The sequence below is a fragment of the Coturnix japonica genome, chromosome Z (genome assembly GCF_001577835.2).
Source record: "Coturnix japonica isolate 7356 chromosome Z, Coturnix japonica 2.1, whole genome shotgun sequence".
NCBI lineage: Eukaryota > Metazoa > Chordata > Aves > Galliformes > Phasianidae > Coturnix > Coturnix japonica.
Genome location: NC_029547.1, coordinates 30,700,435 through 30,727,182, shown reverse-complemented (window position 1 = coordinate 30,727,182; position 26,748 = coordinate 30,700,435). Strand labels below are relative to the sequence as shown.

The 26,748-nt window shown below is 37.3% G+C and overlaps 1 protein-coding gene across 5 annotated transcripts in view; it reads left to right on the top strand.

Annotated features, from left to right (window-relative positions):
- MLLT3 (MLLT3 super elongation complex subunit) overlaps positions 1 to 26,748 on the top strand; it is a 108,215-nt gene that overhangs the window by 32,233 nt on the left and 49,234 nt on the right. For 4 of the 5 annotated variants that reach the window (XM_015849093.2, XM_015849095.2, XM_015849096.2 and 1 more), the window contains one exon: positions 24,168 to 24,250. In XM_015849093.2, coding sequence (XP_015704579.1) covers positions 24,168 to 24,250 — 83 coding nt within the window. Of the gene's footprint in view, positions 1 to 2,003; positions 2,304 to 24,167; positions 24,251 to 26,748 lie in introns of those variants that run through there. The other variant, XM_015849094.2, reaches the window with a different exon arrangement.

Genomic DNA, 26,748 nt, shown 5'->3' with positions numbered 1-26,748 from the left:
AAGGTGGCTGAAATGTTGGGAAAAAATGTCTATTCAAAAGACAACCCCCCAAAAAACCTACTCTTGAAATAAAAGCTGCGGATATATGTATATATTTTTTTTTTTATTGAGGAATTTCTTTTTCTACCTGTAGGCTTCTGAAAGAACTGAGTGTAGTTACATTTTTAGCTTATTTTCAGTGTTGCTAAAAACAACTTTTTCAGTACTTTTTTTTTTTTTTTTCCTCAACTTTGTTCCCCAGTACATCTGGATGAATGTATTCTAGTGGAATATAATATCCCCCATTTTCTAGACCTTGTCCCAAATTCTGAAGGATTTTGAAGGAGGGAAGGAATGAACAGGTTGAGTTTTATGGAAGAAAACAGTGCAACAAAGAGATGTCTAAATGCACTCTAAATTGATGTTTCCAAGCTAATGATTTTGAATGTTCGAAAAGTTCATCTACAAATATTACCTTTGTGCAAACATTGCTATTACCAGAAGTGATGCGCTGTGAAGTGTCTGTCATGTTGAGCTTGTTAGAGATACGTACGCCTGGCTCTGCAAGGCTTGGTGTTGCATGGCAATAAGGAGAACATCCAGTGTTAGTTATCCCCAGAGCAAATTGTGTGGACACATGCATCCATTGGCCTATGGGTTGGCTGAGGACAAAATATCTTCATTAGCATTCCCAGTGATAGCTGCTTTTTAAATGCTGTGCTATCGATGCTGTTAGAAAACACTTCTCTGTTTCTTTGTCTGCGTGTGTGGTTTTAAATTCAGGTGTTACGCAGGATTTTATCTTCCTTGTAGACCTGAGTAATTCTTGTATTTTAATGCTAAATTCAACTTTGTTCAGCCATGTAAATGTGGAAGATGAGACCAAGGAAAATAGGATTTGAATTCATAGTTGATTTTTTTTTTTTTTTTTTCCAGGAGGTAAACTGTATTTCATTACCTTTACTTTGTAAAGTGAAAAAGCTGGCAGAGGGGCTGCTACTGTAAATTCTTCTTAGCCTATCTGATGTGAAACAGTGGATAGTTACCACTACCTTCAACAGCTTGTACACATATGCTGTTTTTTTGGACTTGTACAGTCCTGAACTGTACAGTACAGAGTTTAGGCAGTTTCATTTTTTTTTAATGAAGAATTCAATACCTGCATGGGTTTGGGTTATGTTCACAGAAGTTACCTGAAGTTTATTGTGGAAGGAAAACTGTTGTGTTATGCAGCATTTATATTGCCTGTGTGTGTGTTATACAAGTCAATGTACAAAAAAGTAAAAGTTACTTTGGGTATAAACAACTGTAATTGATTCATCAGCCTTCTCAGCAAATTCTTTGGAATATGTAAATGAAATTCTGTGATTGTTAAATAAAAGTTTGACTTTAAAATTTAAACAGCACTTCTAAGGGATATAAAATGAGCAGTTTTTTGGTAACATTTCTGATGTGAGCAAAGGAAGAAAAGCATTCTTTTGATGGGCGTCTTTTGAGTCTCTCCCTCTGACTCCACCCCTTGGTGCCTCAGAACTAGGAGGCTAGGAGGTTTGTGAAGTCAGAGTTAAGTCACTTGCCCATCACAGAGCTCACCTGAATGCTTCCATACTGCATGCTGCTTCTGTTTTAGGCAACATCTTGAGTGTGGGAAGATATGGCAGTGCCTGTATATCGACGGCCAAATAGAAGAATTCTGCCCATAGTCTTTTTAATTATGCTCATTGTTTATGGATTACTTACTTCTGATGATGCTTTTTGGTGGGCAGTTCTCTTCTTCATAGTTTTTCTTATCAGTACCATTTCCCAGTTTGACAATTAACCTTTAAAAAACCAACAAACAAACAAAAAAACCCTCAAGCCCCAAAACAACCTGACAAAAAAACCCAAAACCAGTAACAACAACAACAAAAAAAAGCAATCAGACTCTTAAGAAAATAAGGGAAGAAAACAGATTCTCTCCTGCTTTTAAATCTTCAGGACATTAAGGAATTTAGATTCAAGGGAACAGGAGAGACCTCGTAAGTGACTCCTCTTGTGAAGAAGGTTACTATTTTTGCTTAAGGGGAGGAATCCTTCAAAAACTGTTTCAGCTCAAACCTTGTGAAACATGGGAAGGGCTGTTGTCATGGGGAAATGCCAGCTTTGATGAAGACCTAACACATTGATGTAATACTACTGCTTTGGTCTTGTGATTGATCTTTTTCTATTGTGGAGTTTCGAGAGAATGGATAAATCAATGCCGGAATTACATCAATGTCCAAAGAACGGGTTTCACTGTTCCTTCAGCCTGTGTGCAAACATGCTGCTTGGAGTTACTAGACGAGGTAAGAGAGGTGGAAGAGCAAATGAGCAAGGAAAAAAGGCTGTGTTCTAAACTTACCAGCTTTATGAATTTGTCTACTTAAAATATACTGACTTACTAAAAGCTTTTAATGCACTTGAACCATCATGGCCACTGGTTCCAGCAGTACACTTGTTAAAATGAATGTTTAGATAACATGGGTGTTTCTTAGAAATGAAAACACGCTTCTCAAAACTAATTTATTTAACTAATTTATTTTTGAAGCATGGAAGTACAAATTGTCTTTTAATATTTGGAGTGTGTCAGCAGAATCAATCCTTATCTTCTAACTATATTGCTGTTTGTTACAGTGGTGGTTAGGAAAGTGCTATCCTTATTAAGTTTCTTTATTTAAGTCAGCATCTTGGTTGTAGCATGGAATGACAGCTGAGAAATTTTGAACAGTATAACCTAAAATATAAAGAATTGTAACACAATAGACCTGCATTAGCATATGAGTATAAAGTGTTTAAGTGGTAACTTTGCCATCTCAGCAGTATGTATACACGGTGTTCAGAAGGCTCTTCTTTTCAGCTGTGTCTTCTGCTTGATGGCAGGTGACTTTATTGTCAGATAGTAGTAGTGTTGGTAGCAGATGAAGAGTGTAAAATAAAAAGCTGTTGGGAATTCATTACTCAGTGAACTGAACAGCCGATTGGCTTCCTCTGCTTACCTCTCTGAAGGGCTGCTGAAGGCAGTAGTCTTTCAACAGGTTTTTAAAATTTCATGAGAAGTTTTATCTCTCAGCACCAGTAAAATGGATAGGAAGTGCAGTGTAGAACAGTTATAAATGAGTTAAACCCTGGTAAATAGATTTAAATTAAAACCCTTAGAAATCAAGTTGGATGTCAGGCAAAGCAGATTCTTTCAATCAATATACCCTAGTACTTACTCAAGAAAGTAGAGGGAGTAAAAAAAAAATTCTCTGGAATGAAGTTTAAATTCAGCATAAAAGGTGATGATTTATAATTTCCATTAAATGTACAGGACTTAACACTGAAGGAAGAGATGGTCACCATCTTTTACAGATATTTGTTTATAAAGAGAGGTCTCTGAATTTGTAAAACAGCATTAAAATAGGGGCTTTCCTTCTGTTCTTTCTTCCTCATGCATTGAGTGAGCAGTGTGAAGAGTACCTTATCTTTGGAGCAGGTTCTGTCAGTCTGCTATGGACCAAAAAATTTGGGAAGGACCTTCCATAACTCAAAAGGAAGATCTTCATTAAACAGAAGATAGGAACAGGGAAAGTAGTGGAAATGATGCTCATAGAGAAACGGAGGTAACCTGAAATCAAGAAAAAGAACTGTCAGTGTGGAACTTTATTTTGGTCATGAATGTGACTTTTCCGTACTTTCTTGGAAAGACAGTTTTATCTTTCTCCCTCATAGCTTATCTGCTTTTTTTTTTTCTTTTTTTTTCCCCCCCTCAGTTTTTGTGAGTGGACATCAACTCAAGTATCTCCCATATGTTATGGCATAATTCTACATTAAAAAACAGCAGTTTTATCTTTATATGACTTTCCAAAAACTAGAAATATATTTGGGATGTACCTTTGAAAGTGTTTGCTATAGATTCTGAAGGTGAAAATAATGCCAGCGAGCTGTTAATGCTTTTTAGGAGTTTAATGTGGTTGTGTGCGTTTGTCCTTAAGTTAAAAAGCAATCATGAAAATTAAAATGACCACTTTAATCTGTGGTTTTCTGTAGAAAAAGTCTTTATGACATCTATTTAACTCTGTTCAGCAAGTTTGTGACCATATAACACGCCCTCCATGCTTGGGATTACTGTGTCCAGCATGATGTTGCATGATGCAGGGTGATCTGCAGGTAGGTGGACAGTGGAGGGAGGCAGAGTGAATGTCAGAGGCTAGTTGATTGAAATCCCGTGCATGGGAAGAGGAAGTAAGGGCGGAAGTTCGGAGTCAGAGACGTGAGTTAGCAGGGAATAAGTAGCTGGCCATCTCTTGCACTAGTCTGATTAAAAACATATCCTCATGCATTGGGGCATTCCGAATACAAGACTGGCACATTTTCCTGACTAGTTTTTTGAAGTGGCTGTGGACAAGCTTGATAGAAAGCAGTTTTGGAAGGTAGCAGTTACAGTGCAATAACAAAGGCCCATAAGGCAGTAATAAGGGCCTTCAAGGGATTTAGAATAACAGTTTGACATGGTGAAAAGCCTTATTGTTGCTTCAAGAAGACTGAAAATCCTCAAAAAAATTTACCAAAACTGATTTACAGAGAGTGAGGAAGAGAGAGAAGCATGTGTTTTTAGTGACCTTGGAACAGAACACTGGCTTTTGGGATTTGATGGGAATAGTTTGCAGACCAGGAGAAATAAAAAGCATGTGTAGTAAGCATACAGTTACATTTGGCTGAAATGAGAACAGAACATTAGCTCTTAAAGCTCTTTGCACTTCTTTTTGTAGCTACAAACATTGTGATTGTTGTTTGGTTGCCAGAGTTGTTCTTTTCAGTTGTAACAGTGTTCTTAAGAATCTGAAAATAAATGAGGAAACAGCTAGGCATGTATGATGTTGTATGTCCTCTTTTGATGTCCTTGGAGTGGTTTTTCTATTTCTGTTTGCTTCATACCAAAATATGGCTGTGCTACTAAGCTTTTTGTAATGGATAGTATGCCTCTTTATAAAGGAAATGGGAGAGGTGGGAGAATAAGACTGCATATACAGTGTGTATTGAGGAATGGTATTTTTCATTGGATATGTTTACCAGCTTATGTGGACTGCAACAAGATTAAAACTTGGAAGTGACCAATACTGTAGAAGCCATGTAGTGGGACATTTTAACACCTGGTGCCTAGTGTATATGCACAGTTGAGGAGTTCTTCAGATTTTGTTGCTTAGTACACAGCTCTGGATAAGTTACATCATTTTTCATATCTCTCTTCTATGATTAAATTGAGGAATGGTGCTACAAGAATAAACTCTCCTCATCCTACCCCTCCCTCTCTGCTGTTGAGAGTTTTGACCTGTTATACCTGGAGATATGTCTTTACTGCTGGCTGAAGTCTCTGGTATTTAAGAGACTGAGGATGTTTAAGTATGATGAGAGTTCATCTGCCTGCTCCCTATGGATCATCAAGAAATGTTGGTGTTTCCTGTTCATCTTGTCTCTCAAAGCAATCAGGGATAGAGTCTGTAATATAATCAGAACTATGAGGTGGAGAAAACAATTGGGAGATTTGCCTTTTATTCGGAATAGAGGATCAAGTGGAACTGTTTGATCACTTACTGTTAAATGCTGTAGATAGACCAATATTGATGTTAAGCTATGAAAACGGTTTCTATTATGGCTATCAAAGACAGACGTTAAAGTATATTATACAAGACTCAGTGTTCCTGGTTTCTTTTTGACCTTCAACCTTTTAAAGGCTGTGGTACTGCCTTTGGCATGAAATCCCTACTGATAGAACATTTTATTTATTACATGTTATAATAAGGTAGTTGCAGTTGTATAAACATACTCTCCTGGTGGGTGTTACTGACTGCAGGGGAGTGGGATGGGGAGAGAAAGTGTGCGTGTGCGCATTCATTCTTTCTTGTCCACAGCATAAACAACTATTAGATGATCTGTGTTAAACTAAAACAAAAATGTTATCACTGAATACTGTTTTACAGTTATGGAAAAAATTGCTAATGCAGTGCTAAAACTGCATGATTACATTTAGCAGCATCTTGTAGTTGTAGCTGAGAGCCAGTGGAAGCAGTGACTCAAGCTTGTACACCTTTTCTGACATGAAATAGAGAATAAAACAAATAGTATAACATGGACTAGAAAAATCAAGAGTAGACAATGTTACACACAGGTGCAAGACCAACAGATAAACAGCTTTCACTCTTGCCTCAATACATGCTCAGTCAATTGTATAAGTTAACATAGATCTGTATTGGATATTTTGTTGTTGTTGGAGAAAGAAACTCATTTAAACTACACTTGCTATAGAGCTTGCAGAGGATAGCTCTTTTTTTTTCTCCCTTCAAATTAATTGTGCGGCTCTGTATTATATGATGAGATTTCCTTTTTTAGTTATAGACTTTGTGGATAGAAACTATTGTGCCTGTTAGACTAGCTTGGACCAAGTATGTTGTAAAGGAACAGTGCTTCATTGAGTACCACTGGTTTGTAGAAATGTATGATGTGTGCTGAAATGCTGCGTGAAAGTGAAAGTAAGTTCTGGGCTTGTAACATAGACCTCCACTGTCTCATTTTGAAACTATTTCTCCATGTCCTATCACTATCCACCCTTGTAAACAGTTGTACCCCCTTCTGTATCCACTCCCTTCAAATACTGATTTTATTTTTATTATAAGTTTCTATTTGTATTATAAGTTTGTTGGATCAGGACCTCTGTTGTATTGATGCTTATTGGTGTTTGTTTGTTTGAGTGGCTTAGACTTGCATTCTCCTTACGGGATTTCCTCAGGCTGTCACTGCATGTGTGATATAGTTTGATATCAGTCTCACTTAATTTCTGAATATCACTGTGTTCTTTGAAAATTAGCCTTAGATTTGGTAGGTGACCACCATCACTATCACAATGTATGTCTGGTGCTGTTTAGCTGATGTGGTGGCACTGTTTTGTTTTGGAAGAGATTCAGCAGTGTTACACTGGGTGGGTCTGTAGGTAATGGTTCACTGAATCAACTTGAATTTTTAGGGGAAAAAAAAAGGTGTTGAGGGATTAATTCCCCTCCTTGTATTGCTATTTCTCCAGGGTGTGTTTCCAACCTAGAGAATACAAACTGTGCTTTTACTGATGTCAGTATGGGTTTAGTTGACCCATTTAGTTGATTAGGAAGGAAAAGTGGAAAGTCATAGCTGAACGGTTTTAGATGGACAAAAGTTGATACTATCAGTGTGCCAGTGAATTGTTCTTTTCCCATTCCTTTTATATCTGAGAGTTAGACTTTCATGACTGTGAAATAATATCAAAATTTGTATTCATTTGTGTAAGTAAATTACTCATGTGATAAGCATTTAGGCTGTATGGAATTTAAGATGAAATAGTGTAAGTCTGGAGTATTTGTTAAAGTGACTGGAAGGAGGTCACGGAGGGAATTGTGTTTTTGCAAGTGAACAGAGGATTCACAGCAGTAGTTTTTCTGGCACACAGATACTAGCCTGTTTCAACAGTAACATTAAGGAATTGGAATTATGTGGATGAAGGAATAGGATGAAAAGCCATATGAGACAGGGAAAATGAAGAGGAAAATGCTTTTTATTTTTATTTTTTAATCTAAGCTGGCATTGCTGATGCCTTGACTGAAAATGGGATAATTTTTGAACACATGTTGTAATTATCTAATTTAAGAACACAACAGGTAATCTTGGCAGTTAGATGAGACAGTGTGTGTTGCTTTCCTAAGGAAGATGCTTTTGGCCTGTGATAGTGCTTTGCTTTTAAGATCAGTGCCTAGCTGTGCTGTTTTCAGCACATTGTATTACAGGCTATAAATCGCAGATTTACACTGTCCCTTGTGCTATTGCTCACGATAGATGCAATATGTGGGTACTGATGGCAAAATCTCAATTGTTGCAGCTACCCCTATGATAGATAATTACTTTGTCACTATACACATTAACCCACCTGTCCTTTTCCCCCCATAATGTAAAATGTGGAAAATAAGACTTCTGCAAATTACACAACTGTTCTGAATAGGAAGACAAGGTATCTTGAGTGCGAGCACTCCCTTTATAGAAGTAAGGAGGACTAATAGAAAATGATTAGCTGATACTTGAACTTTCATTTAATCATATTAGCTTTCTGCTTGCAGATTCCAATTACAGAGCACTTTCCAATGTATTTTTCTTCCCACATCTGTTTACCATATGTTGTAAGAACCAATGCATAGTAAAGTTGAATCAGAATGACTTTATCCTGTACAAATACAGTTCACTCCCGTGAGGAGTACCTATGTTAAACTGTGTTTCTCTCTTGAAACCCTTGAGCTACCCTCAATGGCTGACATTCAGTGCTGTCACTCCTTGAATTTTAGTGGAATTAAAATAGTTGCAGTAAGCTTCTGCCTGCATATCTTTTAATGAAGTGTTTAATAAGAAAGGGCACAATTGAAACATCTACTGTTACTGCAGAGGATTTTGGTTTCCTCTTTAAGACTTGTATCAAAAGCTCAAAAAAATTTATTCTTAGGAATATGTGCTTATCAATTAAGAATATTTGAGCAAATGGCTTTTTAGGAAAGCAGTTTACTAGTGTAAAACTTGCACATAAATTTTTCTTGGAAACAAAATCTTTAATACAGTGCTCAAACAAATCACATAGGAATATCTGATAAGAAATCCCAGTTCTCTCATATTTTTGAGAGACCTAGCTAACCCCTGCTGTTGCACTGTATGTATGTCTAAACATATTTAACAGCAACGTCTTTGAGTATGACATTATTGTTCTGTGATAATATCAAGTCTTGTGCTGTGACTTAAGCATGTGTTGGATTTGCAGTGTTCTACTGCTTGAATTGAATGTTTACTTGTCTTTTATCCTTTGATGTGGTAAAAGGACAAATTATGTATACTGCTCAGAAAATTCCTACTTTAAACATTTTGTGATTATAGTTCAGTTTTTAAAATGATCCCACCTTGTTTTTTAGATTCAAAACCAATCAACTAACCAATCAATACCAAACTTAAACATAACAAAGGAAAACAGAAGTAACAAAAATGAACAAACCAGCCTCAGAAGCCCCCAGACTTTTATTAGCGGGAAAATAGCTGTTATATTTTACTTAAGCCCGGTTTGGATTTTCCTTTGTAAAATCTATCAAAATACAAATCTTTGTGGAAAGAGTCATATCCTAACATCAGTGAGCAGTTATCTTCTGTAAGCTGTCACCACTGGCTAAATAATTTGAGGTAACTCTTAATACTGTACTTGCATTGAGCTGGTTTGAAATTATATCCCATTTCCTGTTCAACTGAATAAAATCATGATGAGATTTCACACTAACATGGTTCTTAAAGTGAAACTGTTCTTGTATAATGTTTTTAATTGCAGGATATTTGTTTTAAAGCAAACTGTATGCTACTGCATGAATCAAGACTTTTTTTTTTATCGATTAGCGGGTAGTGGGTACTTATATGTGCCTAGTGTCAAAAAAAAAAAGTTACAGAGGATTAATTATCAGACTAAATTACAATTACAGTTTACTGAGAGAAAATAGCAGGGGGTAGATCATGCAAACTTGATAGCTTTAGTAAATGATGTGAGTTGGCTTATGGCTAAATCTTTCATTGGTACTGACAAGATGAAAGTTAAATGAAATCTAATGTACTTTTTCACCCTCTGCTTTGTCATCAATTATTAGCTCACAAGGATGAACTTTCATGCTGCAAACCTCTTTATGTGCATTTTTCCAGGGTACTTTATGGTGATTCTTATACTGTAGCTTTAACCACACTATGGAGTTCTACAGCGTTGATGCTGATTTTCTATCATCTTTCTGTATTTCTTTCTTCTTCAATGTTAAGATGCTCAGCACATGCAACAGCTGTACATAAAGCTATAGAGCTGGTTTTCTGGAGGTTGAGAGACAGTACGCTGTGTTCAGGATCCTGAGGGCAGTGTTGACTGTGAACTCAGTAGTATATCTACAAATAAGGAGAAATGGTGATAATATATGCATTATGTAGAAGAAAAGGCACAGGAAATACTGGCACTGAAGGTCCTAAAGCTTCACAGAGAATATACTGTAACTTGTGTATGACCCAGACTCACAAAAATATTCATTTGTCACACTGCAGTATTCTAAAATGTCTGGTCTACTGCAATGTCAAGATACTGTGACGGGAGAACAAAAGAAATAAAACTCAGTAGAACACTGTATTTTCACCATAAGAGGAAAAAGGTTCGTCAAGATTCCAAAAAGAATTTTCACTGATCTCTTTTAAGTGTTTCTTATGTTGGTAGTAACCCTATTTATCTGAGTATAAAAAGCATGGGGGTAGCAGGAGGCTTGCCTTCTTCTATCCATGTTACTGTTCCTTAAGATTAGAATGACTGTGGTCTGGAACTTGCATAAACCAGTAGCACAGGATATTATCCAATGATTGAAGTTTTCACTTGGAGAGTATTGCGTAATGAAAATAAGCAGTGTCCACATGCCTTCCTGCAGAGGATTTTTTCCTTTTTTTTTTTTTTTTTTTGGTTATGGCCTAATTCCAAGGTCCAAGAGTCCAAACTTTTCTTTAATGTTCTTAGTAGTGAATTTACTACAACAGCTTACTCAACCATGGTAAAAATGCATAGATGCCAAGGAAATTCCCACAAGTTGAATAAGCTACTAGCCTCTGAGAGTTTCATAGTGATACATGTGGTACCTATTAGGGGCTCCCGTGGGAAAATTTTATTTTATTGAATGTGGAGAAAAAATGTAATTCACAGGGTGATCAGAATGCAATTGCTAGGTTAGTGTAGTTTTCACTGGAAGATGGGAACTGAAGGTATTATTTTTTTTCCCTACTTTTTGTTAAAATTGGTTCCTTAGGGAGGAAAGGACAGGCCCAAATCAGTGCCATCAGTGATGGGCAGAACACAAGATTTTGGTACTGGTATTTTCTATATGGGCCTTTGACATGACCCATCAGCTGAGGTGCACAATGGCATGTGCTAATGCCTGCTCACAAATGTGGGAGGCTGAACTGGTTGTCTTGCTAGGTGAGAAGCTAAAGGAAATCTCGGTCTTGGGAATAAGGTGAAGAAGCCCAAGGCACACGGCCCCATATCCATTAAAAAAAGACTGGATGAAATAGGTCTGCAGTTTTGAGAAAAAGGTTGTTTCTGTAATTCAGATCAGTGTTTTGCTTCCTAATGACGTCAGCTAGCTGTAAGGGAGTAAATCAGCCCCTTCTGCAGAGGGTGACAGCTCACCTGTGTCCCATGCTCAAAACGTGTCAGAGTAACATCTGGAGGGAGGTGAGCAAAGCAGAAACAGAAGCACAGTTACAGTCAGATAGGGAGCATAAGCATCGGAAGGTAGAAAGAGTTGTTAAGTCCATATGCAGAACAGTTGCTCACATGTGGAAAAGCTCTAGATTGAAAGAACTAAACAAAAATTACCTACATGAGTTTAAATGGTATCAGATTCCAGTCATAACCCAAATCAGAATTATTTCCTAGTATTATGGTACATCTTTAACTGTCTGACTCCACTTGTTTTACCTTATTACTCTTCTCAGTGAAAATGTGGTGAAAAAGAGCAATGTTTTTGTTTATTACTTCTGTTACAGAGGAGAACCAGAACCGAATGGCTGGCCACAAACTTGTGGATTGAGAATATTGAAAATGTTCAGTCTGATAAAATAATTATTTCACAGATTTAGAGAACCCTAAAGGAGATGGAGAGAAACTGCAAGTTACCCTCAGACTGGCAATTTTGATGAGTTGGACAAGCAGTTTTGGAGTCCTGACATCACATTTCCTGCACTATTATGTATGTTTTGTAAGGGTAAAATGGGTTAGTGTTCACTGAGGCATGGCAAAGGCTGCCTGAACACCTGTGAGGAGTTATAGCTGTATTTCTTAGGCTGTTTCTGCAGTGAAGTATAGTTAGCAGGAGTAGAATTATGAACACTTGTACATCCTTGTGCGCTTATCTGGGGAAAGTGTTAGCTGAGAGGTGAGAAAAGCAAATAGGAGAAAATAAGTACAGATAACTATGCAAGTGTAAGGCAGTTGTTTTCTCTGTCTCCATTTAAAATGATCCATTTAGCTAACTGTGGTGAAACTACAAATGCTTAGGCCACTGTCAGACAAAGACTGTGGATTTGGATAAAAACTCCTCTGAATACTGTAGAAGTTGATAGTAAAGATACAGAGGTAAAATTTGTGTATTTCAGTAGTGATGATATTTATATTAGCATGTCAAGAGATCTATCAGTTTAACCTATCCCACGTGTTATTTCTTCAAGCAAGGAATTGGGACTGAATATAAGGAATTAACATAAGCTGTTTGCTTTTCTTTTTTTTTTTTTTTTTTTTTAAAGTTCATGGGCAAACTGAAAATGATAAATACAGAAATGTATTGGCTTGAGCTGTCAAGAGGTTTTGAGTCAAATGGCATCATAATTAAAAATATAGTCTAGACAGAATCAGCAACTGAGCTACACAGAGAAGTTATGCTACTCTGTAGAAAAGAGACATATTAATTAACTGAAATAGCCATTCTTCCAGCTTTCTGGATTCACAGTGAGATTGCTTTGACTTTTCATGTTCATAAGTAGGTTATGGTAGTGACAGATAGGTACTTAAAATGGAATTACAGTTCTACATCGTGCCATTTTACACTGTTTTATGTCTTACTCTACATTGTCATATGTTATTACGTTGTTCAGTGTAGGAAGTTGTCACTTGGTTTTCTTTGTAATGCTCACTTGGTGCTTAATCTGCTTTTCTTTTATCAAGATGTTTTCTTCCCTGCGTGCTCCCAGCCTTACAACCAGTCATTAATAAGTGTAGTGAATAACAGTCTGATGTTGAAAAGTAGCTCATTAAGAATTACAAAGTTATAAGCTACCTACTTTTTAATTAAAAGGGAAAAGAAATGTCTGTCCAGTTAGAGAGTTCTGTATTATTTCATTGACTTTTCTTTTTCTGTAGATCTGTGTGCTACTTCTTCAGCCCCCCTCTTGATATTTTTCTTGGCTCTGAAGACTTCAAGTAGGAGTAGGTAGTGCCAGCATGACATGGCATTCAAGTTTTGGGCTTATCTGACTTTCCCATGTATGTTGTGTTACTGGGCAATGTACGTTCTGTGTGAACTCAGTTTCTCTAACCATAAAATGGGCAGCTCTACTATGCTTTTGTTGCTCATGTGTGAAATCTTTAAGCTTACTATATGAAGAAGCTTAAGAGCTTCTGGAATTTAGAATTGCTCTTGAAAGAAAACTAAATCAGGTACAGTCAGTTGTTCTAACTAAAGTAAAACATTTCCTGAAAGGAAAAGACAGTGCTAATTTCTTCATTTCTCTGGACTCTACCCTGGAATAGAAAGGAGCTTTCATCTTTTATGCAGATCTAATAGGAATGTAAACAACTGAGTGGAATCAAGATGTTCATTTTCTACTCTCATGAGGACTATACTACACTTTGAGTGGACTGATACTTTTTACCATCTTACCACAGTGTTCTTTATATATATATATATATATAGATATATATATACACATAAATATTCTCCAGCAAGTACATTTTGGACAGTGAGTTGTAAAAATGCTTGCTTGTTCTGTGTTTTCAACACTCTGTCCTTTTTTTGCTTTTCTTAGTCTTCCCCTTAATTATATTAAACTGGGACTTGTTTGGAGGACCTTGCTTGGAGTGAATCATTATTGTACAGCAGAGATCTTAATGTCTCATAACTTAAAACCAATGGGAAGTCTGCTCCCATGGTTGACAACCATGTGACTGAGCTGCTCTGTCTATTTCTGGTAGACTTGGTGTGTCTAAAGAGCACTGAATGTCCATGTGAATTACCCTGGTGAACAGCTAGGAAAGCATCTTCAGTTTCTGATGCCCGTGACTCAACCTCTGCTAATAACAAAAATCTGTTCCTAAGAACTGGAATGGAAATCTGTTGTTGGAATAATTCCCTTTCATCACCCATCTCCAGTTCATTGTTCTCCTTTGAACCTTGCAACCCTTTCAGGAGATTCTGTGGAGCAATGGAAAATATAGTGAGCCTGTGCACTCCTGGCCCAGGCCCAGTGGTGTATGTCTTTCTGTTGCTGGGGTGAAGGTGTGCAATGGTGGAGGGTCAGCCCTCTGCCATGGACAAGAAGTGCCAGATGTAGCAAAGGTTTGTCTGTTCCCAAAAAGCCCATGGCCCTGCACTACTATGTGAAGTTCAGCACTCTTAACCTTGTTGACCCCACTCAGTCTGTCCTTGACCAGCTTTGGGGATAAGTAGAGCTTTTCTGCCTTTCTCTGTTCCATCTACCTCTTTAAATTTTCCTCAGTTAAGGACATGTATTTTAGCCACAAGTTCTGGCTTTTACTCCTTTTGTAGGAATGCTCCAGGAAGGCTTCATGGAAAGGTGCCAGGGGGACCCTATAGCAGCCTTCCAGTACTGCTGGAAGACCACAGGAAAGCTAGGGAGAGGCCTTTTGTAAGGGAATGTAGTGAATGGACAGGTGGAAATGGCTTTAAATGGTAGTTTCAGACTAGATATTAAGAAGAAGTTCTTTACTGCAAGGGTGGTGAGACACTGGAACAGGTTGCCCAGTGAGGTTATGGATCCCCCTTCTCTGGAAGCATTCAAGGTCAGGCTGGATGGGGCTTTGAGCAACCTGGTCTAGTGGGAGGGGTCCCTGCTTTTATAGCTGGGGGACTGGAAATAGATGATCTCAAAGGTCCCTTCCAACTAAACCCATTCTATGAAGTAGGGGAATCTTTTGTAAAGATTGAAGCAAATTACTGCCGGGAGTATGTAATTTTACAGGTTTTAATTACTCCACTTCACACAGTGAATCAGTGTTCTCTTTATCAAAACTGAAGTGTAAATTCTTCTATTCTTCTGCAGTACTTTTTTGAGTCATGGCCTCTAATGAAATGATGTTGGGAGCTTAATTTTTATTTCTGCATGTTTGGCTGGCGTCACGCACTTCAACTTTTGTTCAAGATGATGAATTATTTGTTGTATTTCAAGAGGTTATTTAATCAGATAAAATACTTGGAGAAATGGTATGCCATAGGAGTATTGAGGAAAGAAATACATACTTCTATGGGCAAAGGGAAATAATTGGAACAGAAGTGATAAAGAGTTCTCATTCACAAGGTTAAGTGATGGATTGTAAGAGGAGTTAGTTTCTTTCCAAAGCTATTAATTCTATTAACATGTTCTTTGTCTGTTTAGGCTTTGCTTTGTAGGGCTATTGGTTTGACAGGAGTGAGAGCTGAGAGTTCAGTACAAACCAGAATTCATTGTTTCCCTGTGCTGATTTCAGTGTTAAAATGGCACAGAATAATATTTGTTGAAACTGTGAATACTTTTTGTTTTTCTCAGCCCTGGATTATTTGAACTTCAGAACTATAGTTAAATTTAGTAATAAATAAATAAATATATATATATATAAATTAAACAAGGTTTGTCTTGTCTTAAGAGATCAAAATTTTAGTTGCCATTTTATCATGTAATGCCTGGGGGAACTATTTGTCAAGTGACCATTTTCCTATTTCTAACTGAGGATCATTTAATAAGAACTAAAGAGCTATTGAAGAAATATAGGGACATGTAACTTTTCTTCTAGAAGTATTTTAAGTACCTGCTATTACAAGAATGTCCTGGTCAAATTCTGAAGTCAAGGAGTTTGCTGTTCAAACATATCAAGCCTTTGATTCCCAACAGATGAGACTGTACAGCAGGACCAAGTTCCTACTTGATAAACTTGAACATAGAATGAAAAGAAGTGTCAACTTCCACCTCCTAAGACTTCTGAGGATTAGACTGAAATGTATTTATTGATACTGGTCATTGTTCCCTACACCTCAACTATCTTAACCCACTACAGAGTTATACAAAATCTGCCTATTGTGCAACTGAAGTATTCTTTAGTTTTCATCTTTACAAATGCTTTTCTCTTTTCAGGGTTGTTTTGTAGTGATGAGAAAAGATTTTCATATCTTTTCTGTTTTATTGATGCGTTCTTTGAAATGTTCTTAAAATAGTTTTGTAGAACCAGAACATCACATTATAGACTGAGGACTGGAGCATAATTAACAAATCTGAACGTACTGTTGCCAGTGATTCTAAAAATGCCTGCTATTTCTGTCTATTTTGAAATGTTCTGAAACAAAAATTATTTTTAGCACTTTGTAGGTGTTAGTATCTATTAGAAAGCACTTTACAATCTCCACATCTGAAACAGTTAAGCACCCCAAGATGTTTTGTCAGGATTGTTAGCAAAACTATCTATGTTTAGATGTGCTTGCAACTTAACAATTGAATTATGAAAATGTCACTGACAGGAAAACTGGGAAGAATGCTGTACGTGTATCTTCTATGAGAAACAACAACAGGCTAGGGTATACAGGAAAGCTGAGGAGCACAGTTCCCATTCTAGACTAGATATTTATCTTTGTTGTAATTCTGGTTTCATTAGTTCCAAAGGGCTTCTAGATGCTTGGACTGTACTGGGTGCACAAAGCTGAGCCAGCAGCCAGATTCCAGACTGCTCTTCTCCTTTAGAAAGATGACTTTAGAGATAAGTCCTGAATTTCCATGTGAGAGTAAAGTGGTACATTTGAAAAGTAACGTTGACTGTGTATGTGTAATCGTGTTCCGTTGATAAGCAGCATTATTTCTGTTCTGTATTTCTGTAGCATGGTCTCTTAGAGTTGTTTGGCTTTAGGGATTCAGTAAAATAAGTGTTCCTCAATTTTTTTTTTTACTTGCTTGCAGCCAGCTTGAATTTAGAGGTGCTGTTATACTTATGAAATCACTCCCCTCTCATGCACCATTGAAGATTATTCCTCCTAATCAGAAGTCTCTGACAGGAAATTTTTGCCTTTGAGCTGGAAAAGGTTTTTACTCAATAATATATAAGCAATCAAATATTGTTTTAGTCACTGGTTGTACTCTTTTTTGTTTTGTTTACTCTTTTAAAGAAAAGGCGAATTTGCAAATGTTATTTTGTCTACTTTTTTTTCCCAGGCATTCTTGAAACTGGAGTTGAAAGAGTGCAGAACAAATGGCTTTAATGCCTAGGAAAGCAGTTTGCTTTCTTAGACAAATCCCTAGACAAAATCTATCAAGCGTATATTTGGACAGTGTTGTCACTTTATTTTTGTTACTGTTTTACAGATTACCAGCAGATTAGTAATACAAATAGAGTCCCATGAATGTAGCATTTTTTTTTTAAGGTGAGGATTTTTTAAAACCATTTGTTCACTTTATGCTGGAATTGGCCTAGAACAAAATCAATTACTGGGGATTAGACCACGTACTGCTTTGAAGATTTTCTGCTTTTAAGTTCCAATCTATACTTCCTCTTCCCTTTTCCATCTTGAGCTATGTTTGGCATTTAGAAAGTAATATCTTGTACTTATTAAAGGCAGAGAAATAAAAACTGAGTGTGCTTTAGTAGAAATCTGGATTTTCTATGATCCTTCTTCACAATGTATTCATCATTATGCTCCTGTGGCAATCTGTTCTCTTGTTTTCTTCCCCCAAAATGTTCAATGACAAAATAATATAATTGTTGTGCTAATTACCTGCATGCCAACAAATAAAACATGTACATTGCCTACGTGCAACCTTTAAGCTATGTTTATGTCCTGCGCTGTACTTTACATTGTATTCATAGTAAAATGAATTGCCCAGAGACTTGAAATCTCTATGCTTACTGGTTATTTTTAGTTGAAAAGGTTTGTTGGGTTCTTAGGCAAGAAATGTCGAGTGAAAGCCAGAGCAAACAGACACATTCATATAAACATAGTGCAAGTAATAAATTATTTTAACCTTAGCTGTACCCATCTATAGCTTTAAGTGTGTATCATATTAATATAATATAGATGTTGTTTATATTAGGATACTATACTTTATTTCCCCATCTGCTCATGAATGGTATTAACCAAACATATATGTAACACTATTTTTTTTTGTTTTCCTTCCCTTAGACGCACTCTGCAAATGCTAAAGTAGTAATGAAATATGGACTAGTATTCATGATCTTGTATGCAGCTGCTCTGAGCAGCATCAGGAAGGCTATCAAGTCTTCCTGATAGAAGCAACATTTTTCGTATTTTCCAGTACATTTGATATGAAGAAAGAATCATTGTGATTAATACTGAATACTTGAGTAACAAGCAGTTTCCTACTGACCTAAGTTAAAATGTTTTGCAGTCTGTCTGCAGACTTCAAATGCAATAAAGGTATATCGTGGATATTGTTTAAGTGTAAAATGCTATTGCCACAGATAATCAGGTCGTGCTAACTCTGTTTTGCTGTTAGATAATAATTAATATATCAAATGCTCTTTTTCTTGTGAACAGCAACCAAATACTGCAGCTTTCATGGTGTTGTGAAATCTCTGATCTGTTTCTTATTTTAAATACCTTATTTCACTGTCTTTGTAGAATGTCCTTTGCTACTTAGCTTTTGCTGAAAATCTGCTACAACAGCCTCCAACTTCAGCTCAGGAGCTGTTCCAGCCACTTTAAGGCTGATGAAAACACATTTCATGTGGAACAGCCCCTTGCAAGAGAATTCTTCTGATATTATTCAAAGGATATGCTCAATAGCGTTAAAAACCTTACAGTTGAAATAAATGACTTACTGATCAGTAAGATAACCTCAGAGAACCAAGAGATGTGATGGAAAATTCTTAGCCTTGGCTTGCAGTTTGACAGAGGTGTTTTGACATGAGTGTGGCGTCACTTGAATTCAAGGGTAATTTGGATAGCTCTGAAAATGAGTTCTCGGAAACTAAGGGGAGCTGAGGGGGCAGACAGATGGAAAGGGTTGAACTGTGAACCATCCTAGGCATTCCCATTAAATTCTTTGTTCATAAAGGATTGTTGCACGTGTGTGAATTGCAGAATCCAGGTCAATGGTTTTGTGTACTTGACTCAAGAGGACAAGCTCAGTGCCATTTATAAAGGAGATTAAGTTGGAAAGCTCACAGGTGCCAAAGTATCTTTAGATGCCTGTAGTTGCTGGGGCTTCTAAGATCAGTGTTCTTCCTGGTGAAAGTCCTGAAATGGGTGGGATCTGGGGGTTTAATATGGCATTTCAAGGTCCTGTGGGTGATTTGTGGCTATCTGGTGTTGCTCCGTAATCTGTTATTTGAGGTGGAGTTTTTTTAATCCTGGCCCTCTTTTTTTTTTTTTTTTCCTCCCCCCCCTTTCAGCAAAACTGGAAAATACTATTTAAAAAAAAAAAAAAAAAAAGTCATGCAAGGTTATACTGCTGAAATTCACACAAAATGAAATTTCAAAGAAGAGGTAGCTCTTGCCTGTCCTTGGGCATTACAGTTCTCCTGTACCTGTGGCAGAGAATGTATTCTTTTGCATATGCAGCATGTGTGCATTAAACTAGCTTGCACAGCACTATGAAATGCTAAAGACACTTCAGATGTCCCTGCTTATCTCAAACAGGTTGTCAAAACATTTAGGAATTGCATTTTTAAGGGACAAGAGGGCATGTGCTGCAGGAAAAAAAGAATAATAAAAATTAGGAGTACTCAGGTTTGCTGAATCTGCTGTTTCATCTTCTAAATTGTGTCTTGGGCACATAGACAGAGTGTATTTATGTACTGGAAATTTTTAAATTAAGTAACACCTGTAAAGTCTTTAGAATTATTGGCAGCATTGTATGTGGAAAACTTTTGGTTGCTCCACTCTAGTCAGGCTAAGTAGGAAGCTCCATGCTGTGTTTCAGACATTTTCAGTTCTGCGCTCAACGCATGAAGAATCAGAATTAAGAGGGCAAATACAGGCTTTTAAGTTGGCTTTAATTCATCTCATGTGTTTAACTGTGTAAAAACATACCTTATTTTGACTATTTTTGTTTGGAGTGATTAAGAAACTCTATCTGCTGATCTTATAGTAGTGTTTAAAGGCCACTGCTCAGCTAAGTAGCTGAATGATACTGGGATATGGAAAACACTGTTGGATTTGACAGATTTTCTGCTTCCTTTCTTCCTGTCTTGTGTACCAGTTTGGTCTCCATTGATGAAGATGACAGAACCATAGAATTGTTGGAGCTGGGAGGGATCTTTAAAGGTAGTTAGTACAACTCCCTTGCAGTGAACAGCTAGAACAGTGCAGAGATCCCTGTCCAACCTGACCTTGAATTGTCTCCAAGGATGGGATATCCACTACATCTCTGGACAGCCCATGCCAGTGCATTACCACCTGTAGTGTAAAAAACTTAATGTCCAATCTAAATCTCCCCTCTTTCACTTTGAAAACATTTCCCCTGATGACCACCACTAGCTACCAAGGTTGACCTGTAGACATGTAGACACTTTATACAGAGAGTGTTACTCCCCAACCTTGTTAGGATTCACTTTTGCTGTGAAATGGTAGGAATGTAGGCAATTCAGTACGTGGGGTAGGAAATTTAATGCAATTGTAAATACAATGCTGAAATCTTAATGTTAATTTTCCCTTAGATCTCTAGCTAGGTAATTTTCCTTCAGTGTTCTGTATGTTTCATGAAAGACTTGTCAGCATAAGTTATTAAGGAAATTGGAACACCCTATTCCTGGCATGAGCTACCACTCATGCTACCATGCTCAACGTAGTAATTTTAGCTAGCTGTTGTTTGAACCTGTCTAGCAATTTGTTAGTATTAATAGCTGAGGTGTGCCCAAAAATTGGGTACAACACATGCCATCTTTCTTGCCTCATTTTGTAGGGTCAGAGCACTGGACCCCACCAGGTGGGGTACCAAGCTAAAAGATTTTTTCATAGAAATTGCAGCCAAGTATTTAAAGCTGGCTTGGTACTGTAGCCTGCTTTCATCTGAAAATTAATGCTGTTCATTTGTGACACTTCTTTTGATGAAGATGATAATTAGCAGTAAACGTTAATGAGACAGTGACCAGTGTGATCAAATTATAGGCAGGAATCTATGAAAATACCTGCAAGGCCCACTACATCTGTCCTGTAGGGTGCACAAAGTGGGTGTGAATTGTAACAGTTATAATTCTGCATAGCCCTAGTAGAAATGAACTTCTGTCTTGACTTACTGTTTCTGACCATATTTTTCATCAAGGAATAAACACAAAGTGTTTGACTGGTGGAGTGGCAAACAAATCTCTTCTTAAAGCTTTAAAACTAATGGTTATTACCACAGTTTTGTTATTGTAATCTGTGTGGGCCTCAGTTTTGTTACTATTACTTAAATACATCTTCATGTTTTGGTTTACAGCTGTTCTTCAGGTGTCAGTTATGTCTGACACAGTGCATGGGAATGTGTGCTTAAACATAATGCTTCGCTTGTGCATTAAAGAAGCCAACTATTTGAAATAAATGGTTTAGTCCACTTATGTGAGCTGTAGACAAGGCATATTGCCCTGACAAGTAGAAGATATACATAATTTAGAACTTACAAACTCCTGCCCTGGCTTGCTGTAATCCTGTGTATGTCATTATGCTGACGTTACCATAAGAATTGAGTTGTAAAGTGCACTGAATGAGAGCTATGTGTTCGCATCTATTTGTGATAATGAGCATGATAGGGAACAGTACTGAAACAGGTACTGAAGTCATGTAGAGAAGAAATCCTTGTTAATAAAATTGTCTCGATAATGCTGATGTTGTTAGTGCAATTTTCATCTTAAAATGCACATTGATACTTTGTTTGTGGTCTCTGAATGGCATGTTTTGTTTAAAGAGCATTAGGCAATGTACTTCAGACTATTCCTACAGTTTTTGAAGTGTTTTTTGTTTTTAATACAGCTAGGACTGCAGCTGAGTGCATGAATAGTCCTCTATCAGGGGAAATTAAATGACTATGTAGTGCAGGTGAACACCTGAGATTTGCATATTACTGTAAGTCAGTACCTGTGCAATGGTGCATCTTTGCACATATACATATGCTTCCCCAGCATTTATGTTGAAATTGCATGAAAAATTGCTTCAGGGAATCTGGTCTATCTATGTTTAGCACATGCATTTGCAACTACTTAAGATTAAAGCTTTCACTTATGAAAAAGATCCTGCATTCTGACAAAGTATCACGAACTCTGTATTGTTCTACACAAGAGACGAAATGTGCTTGTTCTATGAGCACTAAACTCAATTAAATTTGCCTCTTTCATTTTTCTCTTCAGTTCTCTTGGGCCTTATAGTTCTCCTGAGATGAGACCATATACCGGTGGCTGCTTCCCATTGCACTGCAGTTATGATATTCTCTGGAACTGCTTTCTCAGTGCAGGAACTGATTTTTCACTGGATCTGTAGTAACCTCGAGGGTCTTAGTTATTATTGAGACAGCATTGAAGTTGGGCCACCTATTCAAACCAGATACAGGAGAGGAAGGATTATTTCATCAACCCTTGGCTGTCCCAGACCACACAAATAATGTAGCTTACAGGAGGATCTGCTCCCTGATCTTCCCAGGCATGGACACAAGGCTCACCAGCCTGTAGTTCCTTGGGTCTTCATTTCTGCCCTTTGTGAAAACGGGAGTGATATTTCCCCACTGTGGTAGTTTTAAGACAAAAAAGAGTTTATGCCAGTGAGTCCTGATTCAGGCTGCACAGGCATGTTGCTTTTGCTGGTGTATATATATTGAGTCTACAAGAAAGGTGAGAATAATGTTCTAGCTTTCACCTTAGCTATAGTCTACTATATATGTAATGTAATATAGTTTGTAGATACACAACATAATTCAGATTATAGAATTCTCTGCCTGTCTTTCAGTCTGGGAAGACACTCAGAATAATTTGCATGTGCATTTTGTAACCCATCACCCAAGTTTCAACAATGCCTGCAAACTTCATTTTCAGAACTGTGATGTGAAACTCTGATTTGCTAAAAGTTGTGCAAGTGTGAAAGAAGAGAGATATGAGGTAGAGAGAGTGTGTGTGTGTGTGTGTGTATATGTATATATATATACCTGACAGTGTTTTCTGCACCAATAAAATTCTTAGTAAAACGGCGCTGTGACTTTTATTTCTTAAAGTGGAAGGTGATTTCTGGCATGCCATTCAATGGAGCCTGAAATCTGTGAACCAAATATGTATTATTGCAGTTTATAAATAACTGATGTTTAATCATTTTCTACTTTTGTAAGTGGCTTTCAGTGTCCTACATTTACATCTGCGTGGACATTCAAACAACATCCCAAAGGCTTTTTCCTCAAGTTATCTTCTGAGTCTGAAGAAGCAGGGGGGCTATTGCCCTGGCTGAAATGTTGTCAGTATATATTGCTATAATCCCTAACCATGCTTAGGGCTGCTGTATTTACATTTTCAGAAGCTGGTCAGCTCTCATAAGGAAGGACGTCAGTATGAAGTCCTTGAGATTCTAAGATAAAATGCTTAATTTATAACTTAAAAGCTGCTTCTGTCTGAATCCACCTCTCAGTTTTGACCTATTATCTAAGTATTTTTTTCAGAATCTTTTCAAATCTCATCTTAATAAACTACAGGTCTTCTCTTCCTGCCAAGAGAGGCAAAATAAGTCGTTTTTAAGAGAACTGTGTTGAAAACAAGTCAGGAAAGGTTTATTCTTCCTTTGTTTTTCTTAAATTCTTCTCTCTTTTCATTGATTGTCCGGAGAAAACTGAGTAGCCTTAGCCAGTTGCAGCAGGTGAGCAAGGAATTGGAGTCTCCTTTATTTTTGACTTCCCTGTGTGGTGTTAATGCCAGCAAAATAGGAGGTGAATGGTGAGGTAGCAGGAAAAACTTACATGAATCTACTTTGCGATTAACTAGGCTTGCATTTCCTCAGAAGGCTGATGTACTGATAGTACCCTAGAGAATGTGTTGGCAGTTTTATTCTTTTTTCTCTTGAGAGGCCTTGTGATTGCCAGTGTTAAGTGCACTTCTGCAGTTGCAGTGTCTTCATATCCAGTGAGTCCACCAGGTGTTGATATCCCTTGGTTCTTGTGTTTAAAGAGACTGAAGGAACTGAAATAATTGTATGTATTTACGTATGCACACTCTCTCTCTAAACTGTAGGTTGTGTATTGACAGGAGCAATTTGCTTACAGAATTCTTGTTGATGTATTCAAAGATATGACCTACTGTGTGTGCGTGTAATTTTGTAGTGGTGCTTTCATGAAAGTGCTGCTGCAAATTATTTGCTCACATATTCTGCTTTTAAACGTTCTTTGTTAAATACAGGCTTTTTTCTCTTTTTCAGTGTGCAAGGATCCACCCTACAAAGTTGAAGAATCTGGTTATGCTGGTTTTATATTGCCAATTGAGGTTTACTTCAAAAATAAGGTACGGAATTGCATATTTGTTCCTTTAGAAACTGGAAAAAAGCAGCAACAACATAACAACCAAGGAGAGAATTAGAACTCAACCAAATGTTTACATGTCTTCAAATACACATATTTTAATTCACAAATACTGAATGTAGGTTTAATGATATATTTCAAAGTGCTGTTCCATAATTCATGGTCACTGTAACTTTTATGCATGTCTAACTGTATTTAGTAGACAACACTTGAAAGTCAGGATAACTTGATAAAGTTCAGAAGCTGAATTATTCAGTAATTAGAAGGATAACTACTCCTTCTAAGAAGTAGACAGGCTTTAAATAGTCCTTCAGGAAGCTTGAGAGCCACTTAAAAAACTTGAGGAGAAGAAGCTGATCTTGATCATGTTGAATTCATAATGAACCCATTGTACAATTTAGGTATTGCTGATCTTTATAATTTGTTCATTTTTGGTCTTTCATGAAGAGCCTTTTTCGTATTGCAACCTCAGTCTGAAAAAAAAAACATTCTTTTAAAGTGAATGTGAACATTGGTTCTACTGGGGGCATAGTTTAGAAACAAAGCTAGTGTCATTCTAAAACATTTGCATTACTGTGAGATCTCAAATTTAATGTGAAAGTAAATACTGCACTTAGTTTGCAGTTCCCCAGGTAGCAAATACAGAGATTTCTTTTAATGTACCTAGTAGGTTCTGTATTGCAAATAAATGACTTGTTTGGATTAACAGAACTGGTCCTGGGTAGAGTTAAAGAAGAAGCTCTAATAATTTTGTGGACTTAATGCACAGAATTTTAATAATTTGAGTATTTTGGATTCCTTCTGTGCTTTGAACATTGGACCTGTTGTTTTACTTCATGCATACTTCAGTGATACTTGCATAGGTATTTTTATAATTCCCTGATTTAATGTAAGATTGTTTTAATGGAATCAGTATTTCACCTTCCATAAAATGCCGATTGCTTTGTGTAAAGCTTTGAAAAAAAGTGAAAATGGGTAAGAAGTCTGCTGGAAATGTGCACACTTAAAATTCAGTTTAGAGTACAACTTGTTTAGTTCTGTTTGCCTTCAGGAAGATGTTCCATTATTCTTCTGCCTTCCGTAGAAACTCTGCTAGGGTGTGAGGTGTAGATAATTCTGCTGAAGCACTTTCTAAGTAGTAGGTTTCGGAGTTAATTCTGAAATGTTCCCTGTATCAATCTGTGAGGAAAAGGGCTCATTCTACTCCATTCCCTGTTGGAAAGGGAAACTGAACTGGTTCATTGAGCTGGCTGGCTTTTTTTGGCAGGCTTTTTAACTCATCTGTTAAGAGGCCATCCCATAACCAGGCAGACCCATAACAAGATCAGAAGACAGTGATTCATTGAAGCATCTTTGCAGAAGGCTTCCCCAACTACATTTCTTTTTCTGTTTTCCACTCCGAATTTTGGCTGCCTTTGAATGTGGAGACCTGCAAGTCTCAGGAGTTCTCTAGCAGGAGTTGTGGCTTAGACTGAAATCAAGAGGGCATCAGTGATTACAACTCACCTCGCCCTCAAGCAGCATGTGGAATTAGGAAGTTTGCAAACATCCCCCACCCCTATTTGGTGTTAAAGAATACAATGAGCAGCAGCTGGACTGTGAGTCAGCTAGCTCTTCACACAGCTGCAGCATCATACCCTTTCCTGGGCTCGGTGCAATATGATGGAGAAGCGGCAAAAAAGTTGAGCTGGCATTCCTGAGGCAAATTACTGCTTTCTCCTGGTTCAGTTTCTCTTCCTCCTCCAAGCCACTTCACAGGTATTCCAGTACAGAAAAGGAGGAGCTAGAAGGAGGAAGACGAGACAGACCATCATCACATATTCAAGGTGGATAACCTTTCAATTTCTGGTTCAGAAAGAGCCCTAAAGAGGAGAGAAGGCAGTGGTACAGGATGCCACATGGACAATGGAGGATGAAACTGTTCATCTTGCCAGGACAAAGTAGAAATTGGTAGGAAATCTAATAAGCATTTTAACTTGACAAAAAACATTCCACATGTTAAAAGATTATGGAAATAACAAATATCCCACAAATATAATAACCCTCAAAGCATCGCTGTTAGCCACTGAGATATGTTCCTTGGAAGAAGGCTTTAGATTGAAAGACTTCTACTCTGGAAATTGCAGTCAGTTTAGGATAAGGCTCATAAACTGCAGTATATTCTGCTTTCACTGTCAGGACTTTGCTGTTTTGAATTAATGGCAGTGGTACAGGGAGTGATATATTTAGTGGAAGTCTGCCTTGAAATTATTACTTAAGTTCATCAAACTTTCCACAGATTTCTTTGAAGACTCCAGTTTATGATTTTTTTTATAACTTTTATGACAAAGCTGCTGATACTGACTGCCTATAGCTATGTCACAGTTTTCTGTTGTTCAGTCTTCCTTTTTTTCGGCAAGAAATCATGTGTTCATCTGTTATAAGAAATATCTTCATCAATGATTGCCTTTGAATACTGTCTATCAAGAAAACAGCCTGTAT